General features: G+C 61.4%; 1 protein-coding gene and 1 long non-coding RNA gene across 5 annotated transcripts in view; one reads left to right on the plus strand and one right to left on the minus strand.

Moving 5' to 3' along the window:
- Positions 1–12,344, plus strand: part of LOC309850932 — a 180,482-nt gene that overhangs the window by 54,109 nt on the left and 114,029 nt on the right. The gene's annotated exons all lie outside the window — the stretch shown is intronic.
- USP36 (ubiquitin specific peptidase 36) overlaps positions 3,162–12,344 on the minus strand; it is a 38,220-nt gene continuing 29,037 nt past the window's right edge. For 2 of the 4 annotated variants that reach the window (XR_014304488.1, XR_014304489.1), the window contains exons 15-21: positions 11,762–11,889; positions 9,361–9,936; positions 8,780–8,991; positions 6,667–6,763; positions 5,947–6,062; positions 5,399–5,550; positions 3,162–5,085 (exon numbers count right to left, since the gene is read on the minus strand). Coding sequence is in view for 2 of the 4 variants with exons in the window: in XM_082705410.1 (XP_082561536.1) it covers positions 5,419–5,550; positions 5,947–6,062; positions 6,667–6,768; positions 8,780–8,991; positions 9,361–9,936; positions 11,762–11,889 (1,266 nt within the window). In the remaining 2 variants the exon portion in view is untranslated. Of the gene's footprint in view, positions 5,086–5,398; positions 5,551–5,946; positions 6,063–6,666; positions 6,769–8,779; positions 8,992–9,360; positions 9,937–11,761; positions 11,890–12,344 lie in introns of all 4 variants that reach the window. The other 2 variants (XM_082705410.1, XM_082705409.1) reach the window with 1 other exon arrangement.

A 12,344-nucleotide genomic window follows, 5' to 3' on the forward strand; every position in this document is an offset into this window, starting at 1 on the left:
GAAGGAGCACGGGAGGCACGCAGTGTGACGGTGACCAGAGTCACGAGGCCTTCAGCCGCAGAGCGGTGGTGTAGGTCACCAGCCTCACGCTGATCGCTAGTGGCGGAGCACCGGTTGGCCGGTCGGTCAGAGCACGGGGCTGGCCTCCCTTCCGCAGTGAGCCACGAGTGAGTCTGACCCAGACCGACTCTTCTCTGAGTTTTTTAAAGCAGGAACAACACAGCAGCTGATCCTGGAGGCCAGCCAGGAGGAGGCTATGTTCAGAGTAAGCACGCCCAGAGCGCAGAGAGCAGGGGCTTTTTTAGGATGGCAGACACGTGAACATGTCACGAGCGAAGGCGGCAGACAGATCCCCAGAGGGGAAGAAGAGGCTGACCTCGAGGGTGCAGGTGGGACACCAGCCCTACCGAGGGGGGACCCCTGGTGGCTACAGTCTGCGGCCGTCCCCACAAGATTGAGGGTAAGTCTTCCGTCCATACCTCTGCCTGCCTTCCTGGACTCCCGGCCCTGCTGACCACTGCACCGAGAACCGTCAGATCAGAACCTGCCCCCCAGGAATGTGAGAGACGCGCGCTCTCAAGCCCCAGCCCACCAGCTGAATCAGACTGCGCGGGGGAGGGGGCCCAGCGATGTGGGTGTTGGGACGACCCCCTGGAGATTCTGAAGCTCGCTCTTATTTGAGGCACTGGGACCAGAATAGTGCTTCTCCGCACCGGCCACCCGGGAGAATCCCACGGAAAAGTTTTACGTGCCGGTGCCCAAGCCTCTCCCCCAGATTCCCGTCTCATTCATGCCAGTCCTAAATAACTTGCCCAGCTGATTCTGCTGCCCCCCGAGTGCTGCAAGCATCACGCTAGGGGGAGAAAGGAGCAGATGGCGATGGGAGAGAAGGTGGTTCCTCGAGTTTTGTTTTACTCTGGAGTGGGAGGAGATTCCTGGAGTGGGACTAGAAACCCTTTGCCAAGAGTTAGCGGCACACAGGAAGGAGGAGAGCCAGCGTTTGGAACGGGCGCTGAAGCGGCGGGGCGAGGAACAGATCTCTGGGGCAAGCAGAGCCAAGGAAGATGGGCAGCTGGTCCGGACCCAGGTCGGGGGGGAGCGGGACGCTGTGACCGGCAGGGTCTGTGAGGAGAGTGCCGCATGGCCGCCACTGCCCCTGCACGAGGGTGGCTGAAGGGAAGGGAAGGGCCAGGGGGAAACCACCGAGCCAGGCGTCTACCCAGTGCCGCCAAGTCCTGTCAACACCGAGGCTGCCCGCGCTACGGAGACTCAGGGCAGGGACTGGTGCTCTGGCTTTCCTCTGGGCTGGAGGGCACACTGGCTGCTACAGGGACCCCAGCCGGCTCCTGGGGAGGGGTGCGGCGAACACCTGGACTGCGGGCTTGCGGCTCCCCTACCTCCGCCCTGCTGTGATTCTCCCTCCGTCTGGGAACATGCAGGTTCCCCAGGCCTGGCCGCATGGCGGGGGTGCGGGATCACTCACCCGCCTGCCTCTCTGGCACTGTTTGGCCCTGCCACTCACCTGCCCACCCAAGCCAGGAGCTGTCCTGCCCCCACCCCAGACCTTCCATTTCTGTCTCCTCTTGATCCGTCTCCAAAGACCCAGGGGACCCCACCTCCTGACGGCTCCGTCAGCGTCCGCTCTTGCTGGCTGGTCTGGGGGCTGGTCATCCTCACCGCGCTTCTCCCTCCTCTCGAGCTCCTGGGCCTTCGCGCGCGGCCGTCAGCCTCGAGTCTAAAGCCCCGCAGACCTTGTCAGCTCTGGCTGACGTTGCGCAGCAGCTCGTGGGGCCTCTCGACATACGGAGACCGGCAGACTGTGGTGCACGCGGGAACTGCCAACCACGACACCGCCTGTGCTGGCACTGTGTCCGCGGACACTCAGTGGGCCCTGCCTGGCCTGTGGCGCTCGAGGCAGAGCCGGCCACACGCTCGTTGCGGTGCCACCCAGAGCGCGGGTCCCACGCTGGAGACCGCGGCTGCCGGAGACGTGGAGCCGCGTCCTTCGTGTACGCAGGTCCAGTATCGAGCGGAAACGTTTGTTAAAGTGACGACGAGAAAGCCGTGTGGTCCTGCCCCCGTGACCCCTGCGCCCCAGGGTGGAAGGGGACCCCCGACCTCCCGCGGCCCAGCCGGACTCAGGCGCTGGGGCCGCGAGCTCGGCTTGCCAGCCCACTCTCCCACCCGACCAGGCCCCCTGCTCGTTTGGGTCCGGGGTGTCCGCATCTGCCCTGTCCCTCCTTTGCTGTCTGGCTAAGCTCCCACAGTGGCAGGGCAGAGTCCCCGGGTCTGAGGGGCACGACTGGGTGGGAGCTCGGAGACGCTGAAGGGAAGAAGAAGGAGCAGTGGGACTCAGGATGGGCCTGCCCGGTGGTGTCCATGGAGTGTCCGAACGGAACCCACCGGAACGCTGCTGCTGCCGCTGCCTGGGGCGCCTTTTGCTTCCGTCTCCCACTCCCGGGTGCTGCTCTGGCCAGATGGAACCTCCCGGTCCCGGCCGTCCCTGCAGGCACCTGCTGCCCCATTGGCCTCACCCAGCTTCCAGGACACGTGATCAGCCAGACCCAGACCCTCCCGCTCAGCAGGTGGCCCGGCCTGACAAGACGGGGACATCTCCCTGGAGCCCACAAACACGTCTTCCTCAGCACGGCCTCCAGCGTGCCCCACACACGACCCGGGCTCAGCCGCCTGGGCCCGGAAGGGCTGCAGGCAGCGCTCAGCACGTGGCCACGCGGGCTCCTGGCGGTGCAGCTGCCAAGACGGAGGGTCTCAAACCGGAGGCCTGTGCTGCTCTCGCCGACCATGAGCAAAACTGTCCTCTCCTCTTTCCCCGTGGAAATCCACGTTATTCAGTGAAAAATGTGCAGCAAACCTCAGCGGAACACGGTTTCCTCAAGACAGTACTCACTGCCAGTCCCCAGCGAGCGTGGTGGCCCCTTCAAAGGGTTCCTCTGTCTTCTTAAATTCAAATGAATGTACTTAATACGTTTAAATAAATCGCTTTATTCCTCTTTATCCTTAAGGAAGACCTGCTCCAAACCTGCCGTGTACGACGGACGGGCTACCCGAAGGGGCCCCACGGGGAACCCTTCATCTGAACTGGGAGCTGGGACCTTAACTTTTAAAAATCAAAGGGAAAAACACAAAGACACAGGCGGGGCTCACAAAATCTCCTTTTATTGCACCAGGATCTTGGCAACATCGGAGGCGCCTCGGTGCCTGGAGCAGGGGTGCAGCGCGGGGGGGTGGCGGACTGAGCCCACCAGGAAAAGGCAGGTGAGTGAGGCCACATGGGACCCCCAGGAGAGGCGACCCCCCCAAAGTTAAGTTAACCCACATTCTAAGTCACCCACGTGACCGCTATTATAAAAGCTTTAGTTATTTATATACACTTACATATTTACACGTGCCCTAGGGTTTGGGTTGATCCCCTGGGCCCACCCTCTCCCTCCCCAGGGCTAAGGACCGCGTGTGGGAGGGAAGGGCCCGCCCGACGGACAGTGGCAAATGCTGCCCACAGGCCGGTGCTCAGCAACGGGCATGTTTTCCTCAGGAAAAGGTTTCATAATCACACAGTGCAGAAGGGAAGAGCCTGAAGAGGAGGAGCGAGAAGAGATGGGCTCGTGGGCCGATGCCGGCCTCCCTCCCACGGGAGACCACCACCGAGAAACAGGGCTGTACGGGGATGCAGGTCTACACTGAAAGAGGGAAAAACACCAATGCCCTGCCCACAAAGGCACCTGCCTCCCCTTTGGAAGTGGCAGATAAGAGAGCCACAGGGCACTGGGGGGTGGGGAGGCGGGGGGATGCCCTCATCTTTGAACGAGGGGCGGTCAATGCGGAGAAACCCATCCTTCCAGGCCGGCATCTGCAGCCAGTGCCCTGCTCGCTTCCTGCTGGGCCCCCGCTCGGGCCACGGGCACCACTACTTTCCCCACCTTTGCAAAGAGAAATGTAAGAATAGGAAGAAAAATCTAGAAGAACCTACATGACATATGAAAGTTGACATATGTCCCCACCCCTGCCCTGTGAAGGATACTTTTCTCTGATCCCCCAGCCCCCAGGCCCCAAGCAAGAGGCAAGGCTCGGGTGACACAGGGGGCCCAGGCCAGGCCATCGGGGGCCTCGGGTCCCAAAGAACCACTGTGGAGGACGGACGTCCACGTCCAATGTCTGTCTGTATCTGCTTCCGACGTTCTGGATCAGAGGACGTGGAGACGTCCGTCCGCGGAGCAGCTTTCGGACTGATTGCTACACCCTCTGCGACTGGGTGGTGTGTGTCTGTTCTCTGGAAAATGTCACCTTCACCGAGGGTTTCCTGTATTTATTGAATTACGAGTTCGCACACACAGCTTGAGCAAGAGAAGAGCGACCGCGAGGGTACAATCAGCTAGACTCGGGCGCGCTCACAAAACGGAGCAAAGCAAGCCGGTGTCGCAGCTCAGGGAAAGGGGACGTATTGCTGATAGAAGCCACAGACCGCGTCACAACAAAAGTCTCTGTTAAGTAGTAAAATAAAAGGATTCTACCCCAAGACCACCACCTCGAAAGCCCCGCGGGCCGCGGCAGCTGCAGGGAAGGGATGGCGAAGCCGTCTCAGCACCGGCAGCCGCGGGAAAGGCAGGCGCGCCCGCCGTCACCCCGCGCCCCGAAAGAGCCTGCGCTCTCCAGAGACGGTCTCGGTCTTTGCAAGGGAGGGACGCGCCGGCAGCGCCCCGGGGCTTCCGTGCCGAGGGCACAGCTAAGGCAGAGACGGCAGCACCGGCCGTCGGCAGTGGGGGACGGGCAGCCGCCGAGTGCCGCCACCCCGCAGGCACCTGCTTGCTCGACGACACGTGGGGAAGAGCACGGCCACCGCCCGCTGCTCCCGCCCGGAGACCACACGCAAGGCGGTCCAGGCTCCCGGCTGGTGGGCCGCCGCCTGCTCCACACGTCACCATGGGGTCGTCGCAGCACCAGCGGCGATGCCAGAGGCCCCGACCCGACGAAGCCCGGCTCCGCGGCCATAGGGCAGCTCGGTCCTCAACGAGGCCGCTCCTCGGTTCACACGGGCGGTGCCCAGGATGCGCCCCGCATCTCCAGAGGCTGTGGGGCACACCGCATTGCTCCTGATGAGGGACGAGACCCCAGGAGCCCCCCCAACACCCCCGAGCGCACGTCGGGACGACACGCAGCATTAGATGGCGCTCAAAACACACCCGCTCCAGCCCCACACACCGCACACACCTGCATGTGCAGGACGCACGCGCACCACGCCCACACCTCACCACATGCGCACCACACTAACGTACACCTCAGCACACACCACGTGCTAACACACCGCGCACACACACACTCTGGACTCGCCCCCATCAACACACACGCACACGAACACCCCCACCCCCTCCCCCGCACTGACCCATCTCGACAGCAGCCAAGTCAGCGGCGGTAGCTGAGGCTGGTGGCCTTAGCGGGATGAGTCACAGACCAAAAGTTCCGTCTACTCTGAAGTTTCTGGAAGGCGTTGTAGGTTCTTTTCTTCTCTCTTTTGAACTTTTTCACTTTCTTTTCCTACATAAAAAAAAAACTCAGGCATCACCATTCCCAAAGAGGGCTCTCCCCTGATCCCTGCGCCTCTTGTGAAGGCTTCTTGGGTGGGGGACACGATTCTCAATGTGCTACAGAACCAACCGGCTTACTCTCGCAAGCCTGAAGGAGGGGTCACCGCTGTCCCCACCCTGCTGCGAAGAAGCAAAGCCACAGGGACAAATACCTCGTCCACGGCCACACAACGCTCACAGTGGCCAGACTGGCAACGGAGCCAGCAGCCTGCCTCCCGCGGTCCCTGACCACTTTACGGTGTCGCTGCTACTTCAAACGGTCCCGAAGGGTCAAGTCCTCCCTGCCCGGCCCTCAGTGGGACTGCTGTGACTGCCACGTCACGCCAGCTTCAAGCACGGCCCGTACCTTCCCTCGATCGAACTCTTCGTCCCAGTCATCGACGACCGTGGCTGTGCGGGCCCATCTGCTGTCCCGAATGGCATCCAGACTGACAGCCGACACCTCGCCGCCCCACGTCAACACTGCAAAGCAGACACCGAGTGTGGGCACTTCGTGCACTCGCTTCCAGCGCGTTTTGCCTACACCCGATACATGTGGCCTGGCCGAGGGACACCACTCAGTGAAATGGACGGCGCAGAGGAAGATGAGGGAGAGCAGGGTGGTCTCCGCGTGCAGGACAGTGGTCTGTCCCTTAAGCACACATGCCGTCCGCTCTGCACCACTGGCCCCCAGCTCAGCTCCTTTCACACCCGTGCTCTCGCTGCAGACAGAAGTCTCACGTTCCCTCTCCAAGACCGAAGACATACAGCACCGGAGACGGGCGATTCCCTCCCCCCCCCCACAGCAGCCCTCACCACCCAGAGGCTCGGGCCTGCTCTCGCCACCCCGCCGGCACCCCCAGGAGGTGGCGTTCTGGATCTTCCACAGCAAACCACCCACAGGGCCTGGTTCTGCACTTTGTGCAACGGCCACAGCTCAGGGAGGTTCTCGGCGGACATTCCTCTCCCCGTCCCTAAAGCCCGGTGACCCCCTACCCCAGGACCACGGCCCAACGGGTCCGTTCCCGACCTCCATGTGGCCCCACGAGTGAACCGCAGCACAGAAATCCGTTCTCGAAAGCAGTACCTTTCCTCCCGTAAGCTTTATCGGATGAATACTCGAGCAGCTCCTGGAGCACGTCGGACTCCGGCTCTCTGCCCCAGGACGCAAGGGGAGCCAGGGCCTGCCCTGCAACCAGAGAACACTTAGGTCCACACACCTCTGACGGGGCCCTCAATTACTTCTCAAGGGGGGCTACCGTCCAAATCAGCTCTCGGAAGAGTCTAAACAGCCCCCCCAAGACTGAAAACCCGCAACCAGCAGCGTGAGCCCTCGATCTGGTGCAGGAAGAGCGAGAATACGCTCCGGAGGGTCCCGCCCCCCCACAGGGAAGCGGCCAGGAAAACAGTGGCGGCAGCTGGAGGAAATGACAAAGTGCTGTTGTCACCACAGCTTCCAGGGAGGCTGTCTTCCGGCCGAGTCCTGGAAGAGCCTGGCCACCGCGGACGCCTGGATGCGGACAGCAGAGGCTGCCCGCCTCGATTTCCAGAAACGACTGTCTGCCTGGTCCTGGGCCCTGCCTGGTCCCCGCTAACCACCTACAGCTGCTAGAACGGGCTCCCCTCCCCCAGCACGAACCTGACCTTGCTCTCCGTGCCTCCAGTGTATCAGTGACCCCATGACCTTCATGCCCAGTGTCTAGTGCGATGCCCCACCGCCAGTCCCTGCTGCCCTCTCCAGCCCCTCGCCCCCAGCACAGCGCAGCCCGCTGGTCACACGGGGCCACCACGATGCTCTCTCCGCGTCTGGGCTTGGAATGCCCTTCCCCCCGGAGCCAGTTCTTCCACTAGTCAGGACAGAGAGCAAACAGAGGAGGGGCTGGGCCCCCGCCGCCCGAGCACCTGCACCGGGCGGCGGGCCCTGAAGCCCGGGGTCGGTGGCACACGAAGTGGGCGCTGGAGGCTCATGCCTGCCGCCGGCCTGCTCTGGCGCCACCTTTGAGCAGCCTCTCTTCCAAGACAGGCCGCGGTCCTCGTAGCCCAGTGGTAACGTTTCGTCATGGGATTTCTTTCTTTCTTTCTTTCTTTTTTTTTTTTTTTTTAAAGATTTACTTGAGAGAGAGAGAGGGACAGCACCAGCGGGACAGGCGGAGGGAGAGGGAGAGAAAGTCCCAGGCAGACTCCATGCTGAGCCTGGAGCCCGACGTGGGGCTTGATCCCAGGATCCTGAGATCACGGCCTGAGCCGAAACCAAGGGCTGGACGCGTAACTGACTGCGCCCCCTGTCATGGGATTAGTGTTTAGTCACACACACCATCCCCAGCAGCCTGGCACCCGCACACGCCGGACACCGCTGGCCCCCAGGCTGTGGAGCAGACCTCGTGGCAGCGCGGCCACACCGGGTCCCCGCGCAAGCAGGGAGGAGCGTCTCTCCCCTTCGCTTAACAGACACTGTATCAGGAGAGCCCAGCTGAGCCTGGTCAGTCCTGGAGGAAACAACCAGAAGTCATTCGGCCACGGGCAGCCAAGGCCTGGGGAACAGCACAAGCACTGCAAACTCCACCAGCAAGAGGCCGCACTGTCTTTAAAAAGGCCCAGCTTGTGGCACGGGAGTGGCTCAGCCGGCTCAGGTCACGATCTCAGGGTCCTGGGATGGAGCCCCGCATCGGGCTCCCTGCTCAGTGGGGCCCTCTCCCTCTGCTGTGCTCTTGCAAATAAATACGATCATATACTTGATCTTAGCCAAAATCAAATAAATAAATACAATCTTTAAAAAAAAAAAAAAAGGCCTATCTATTAAAATGGGCAGTGGAAGGTTAACTTCTGAACCCAACCTTTCAAGTTCAAGAATCACTGGAAAAACTCCAGGCTGGATGGCCCAGGACTCCTCCAAACAGGAAAAGTTTAGGCAGAAGCGTGTTGAATTAGAAGAAACACTATGTCCTCAGAACATCTAAAGTTCAAGCATCTCCTAGGTTTTCTCTCGGAGTGGTCTCGGCTGGCCGCCTCGCCAGATGGGGAAGCCGTGACCCACAGGGCACACAGCCTGCCCAAGCGGACAGACGCGGGGCGGAGGTAAGCGGTCTTTCCAGGCCTTCCCCTGCACTACACCTACTCTAGCTGTATGGCAGGGCCGGGCACAGGTGTCCCCCCAGGTGCCCCCACCCCGTCCCCCACCCCTGCTCCTCACAGGTGCATACCGGCTCCATTCCCGGGACGCCTGCCGTTCAGAGGTGGGGAGGGCGGGCTACCAGGGAGAGCAGAGTCCCTCTGCCTCTCGCCCCTGCACACTTCAGGATGCTCACTCTCTTCTACTTCCTGCGATGACTCCTGCTGTCTTTTTTTCTTTTTCTTTTTCCTTGGGGACGCTACAGCGGCCTCCAGCTCGATGACGTCCGAGGGAGAGCAGCTCCTGGGGGGTCAGAGTCAACAGTCAGTTCGGGCACACTGAGGGTGAGTGGGGGTTCAGGTCGCTACCTCGGAACTCCCAGCTGGCACGGGCCTCAACCGCACAGAAGAGCCGCCCCGAGTGCGCCCCACAGACGCCCGTGGTCCGGGGGCCACCATCAAGCCTGAGAGATGTCAGAGAGAGAACCCCACAGCTGCACCGAACCCAAGCGAGTCCTCCAGGCCAGAGCACGCGGCCGCAGCGCCCACCGATCCAGGGGCACATGACCTGCTGCACCGCGCTCACATGCCCGTCGGGAAGGCTGGCCAGCACACTGGGTCTCCGGACCGCCCACCTGGGACAGACGCGGGGCCACCTGGCTCCCGAGCTTACCTGTGCCACGGCGGGTCCCGCTGGAGGCCATCTCCCGCACCGAGGCCCTCAGTGCCCTTCCGTCTCCTCTTCTTGCTGCTCACGGGGTGGCCGTCAGTCACGCTTCCCACTTGCCGGCCGTTCTCCTGCAGCCGTCCGCCCTCGTCCTCCAGTCTGTCAGTGGGCACCTCTGCCCGGGCCTCCTTCCCGCGCTCAACGCTCTGGGGCTGCCTCCGCATCTGCCCCTCCTGCAGGGGGGAGGCATCCAGGGCCTCCGCGCGCTTCCTCTTCCTCCTTTTCCTCTTCCCCGGAGAGGCTGTTGCTGCTGTGCACGTGTCTGAGCCCTGCCCCTGGCTCTCTCCCCTGCGGTTCCTCTTCCTCTTCTTACAGAGGCCGTGGGGGGACTTGGTGGCCTCTGGCAGCTGGTGTGGAGGGGCCTGGAAGTCCCCATTGGCCTGAGGTGGGGGAGCAGAGGCGGAGGAGCAGCTCTGTGGGTCTGATGTCCCGAGAGGTCTGGGGCTACTGGACAGTGACACGGAGTGGGGACCGACGGGGAGCTTCAGGTGGCTGGATGGTCTGGGAGCAGGTGAAAGCGCCCTGCGGGGGGACACACTGCTCTGACGCACAGGCGGGCCCCTCCTGCCCACCCGCAGCCCCTGCCCGTCCAGCCCAGGATTCCCAACGGTCTCTCCTCACCGTGGGAATCTCAGAGACACATAAATGAAACCAACTTAGAAAAGAGAGAAAAGTTAAATTCTACTTTACTGAAAATCAAAGTTAACAAAAATCGGAACCTCTTAGTTTCCTGTCACCAAGAAGTTCAAAGTATTTTTCCAAACCTGTGTTACTGAGTTTCTTTTTTAAAAGATTTATTTTAGACAGAGCAAGCATGCGAGCAGGGGAGGGGCACGGGGAGAAGCAGAGAGAATCCCCTAGCCCCTGCTGAGCTCGGAGCCCGAGGCAGGACTCCATCTCACAACCCCGAGATCACGATCTAAGCTGAAATCAAGAGTCGGCCACTGAACTGTGCCACTCAGGCGCCCCGAACTCACGTTTTTTATTCCTGGCACAAGGGTTAGAAGAAACTTCTGTAAGCTCACCCAGAAGCTTCAAGGTGTTCACGCACGTGATGCCAGCTTCGTAAGAGGGGCCAGCACGGGCCTATATACTGTGCACTCGGACCCCCTCTAATTCAGGGGCTCCGGAGACTCGGGAAAACGGACTCTGCAGCCCATCACACCATGAGGCGAGGCAGGGCACAACGGGGCGCTCCGTCGGGTTAGGCTCTTTGACCCGCCTCTGGGCAGACCTGGCAAGAGTTAACCTGCTCTAGGCCTCGGGCTTCTCAGACATAAGCGAGTGACAGTAACGCTGACCTCAAAGGGTTATGGAATCAAACAGGACTGCCGTGACCTCAGCTAGGACAGACGCCCAGACAAACTACACTATTCCGTTCACTGTTTTCCAGGAAGCTTGGGAAAAAAAAAAAAAACAAACAAAACTGTACGTTGAAAAAGGGAAAAAAAAAAAAAACCCACAGTAAATATCTCACACACTTCAAGACCTACCACATGTAAAAATACCGTGTTGTGCGGGCGAGAGAGGCGGGTGATGGGGGCGTGCAGCAGCAGCACCAGCCCATGGTGGCCGGAGGGTGGCGAGGACCCCTCAGCGCCCAGGGCAAACAGCAACCACCCAAACCACCTCCCAGCCTCGCCCAGCTTCCCCCCTTCCTCCCTCCACAGCTGCCAGAGCCTCCCGCGGCGGCCCCTGGGCAAGCAGGTGTCAGTAACTCAGCTGTCGGCTAGTCGACAACCTGGGGGATACGAGCATCCCCGCGTGTGACAGGACGGGAGGTGCGTCTGTCGGAGCCTGAACACAGCTCCCGGCGAACCACGGCTCCCCGCTCTGGACGCTCGCCCAACGCTCTGCAAGCCAGTGTGAGGGGACAGTTGGGGGAGCCCCCGCAGGGAGGCAGCGGGGAGCCCGGGGAGTGCCGGAGAGACACAGTGATACCGGCAGCAAGAAGACAGCCCTCCGCGGGGCACAGGACTCTGGGTTCGCGCAGGGTCCTCCTGGGACTCCTGCCCTCCCCTTCTCCTCCGGAGTCCCGTCCCAAGGCCGGGGAGAGACTCCAGGGCACAGCCGCGTCCCCACACGGACCCGGCAGGTGGATGGAAAATGAAGACAAGGGAAAAGATCAGGACCGCAGAGAGCAGGCTGCCTCCGACCGGCCTGCGCTCCTCTGCCCGACGGAGACAGAGGAAACAGGAAGGAGTCGGTGCAGGGCCCGCCCTGTACCTGTCCACCGGCGCACCACTGTCCGTCCTGCAAGGCCGGAGACCATGTGTGTCCTCACCAGCCAAGCGCACGCTAAGCACAGGGGGAGCGGCCGGCCCGGGGGCCTGCGCCCACGGCTCACCTGATTGCACAGACGGGCCAGGAGGCGGCAGCGACGGGGTGAGTGGTTTTCCTGGGGTAGGTGAGGTCGGACAGTGGAGAGAGGGGCGGACGGAGGTCACTGCCGGCTGCCCTCCGCAGGGTGCTGGCCTGCAGTTATCGACATAAATAAAAACTTGGTGGTCTAAAAGAGGTCGTCGTGAGCGAAGAGGGAAAATAAAGATAAACAAATAAATAAAAACAACAAATAAAAATGAAAGAGCCCAGACAGGATGATGAGGACAGAAGGAGGAACAGGGGCGGTGGGGGAGGGGAATGGTAGAAGAAGAATCAGAAGTGTTTTTGGTTAGAAACAAAAAGGAAAAAAGGAAGGAAATTTAAACAAAAACCTCAGCACAATTACATCATCGAGCTTCACGCTGCACACGCAGGTGCCAGCCAGCCCGTGGCCCGCATGCCCCCGCGCCCAGGTTCCCTGCCAAGCCCACTGCACCTGCCCCATCTTCCCCCTGAGGCTCCTCTAGGAGATTCTGTCTACGGACAAACACGGGGACCTGCCACCTCTCCCCAACCCCCAGCAGCCGTCCGGTGTGTGGGTCACATCA

Source organism: Mustela nivalis (genome assembly GCF_964662115.1).
Source record: "Mustela nivalis genome assembly, chromosome: 17".
NCBI classification, from domain to species: Eukaryota; Metazoa; Chordata; class Mammalia; order Carnivora; family Mustelidae; genus Mustela; species Mustela nivalis.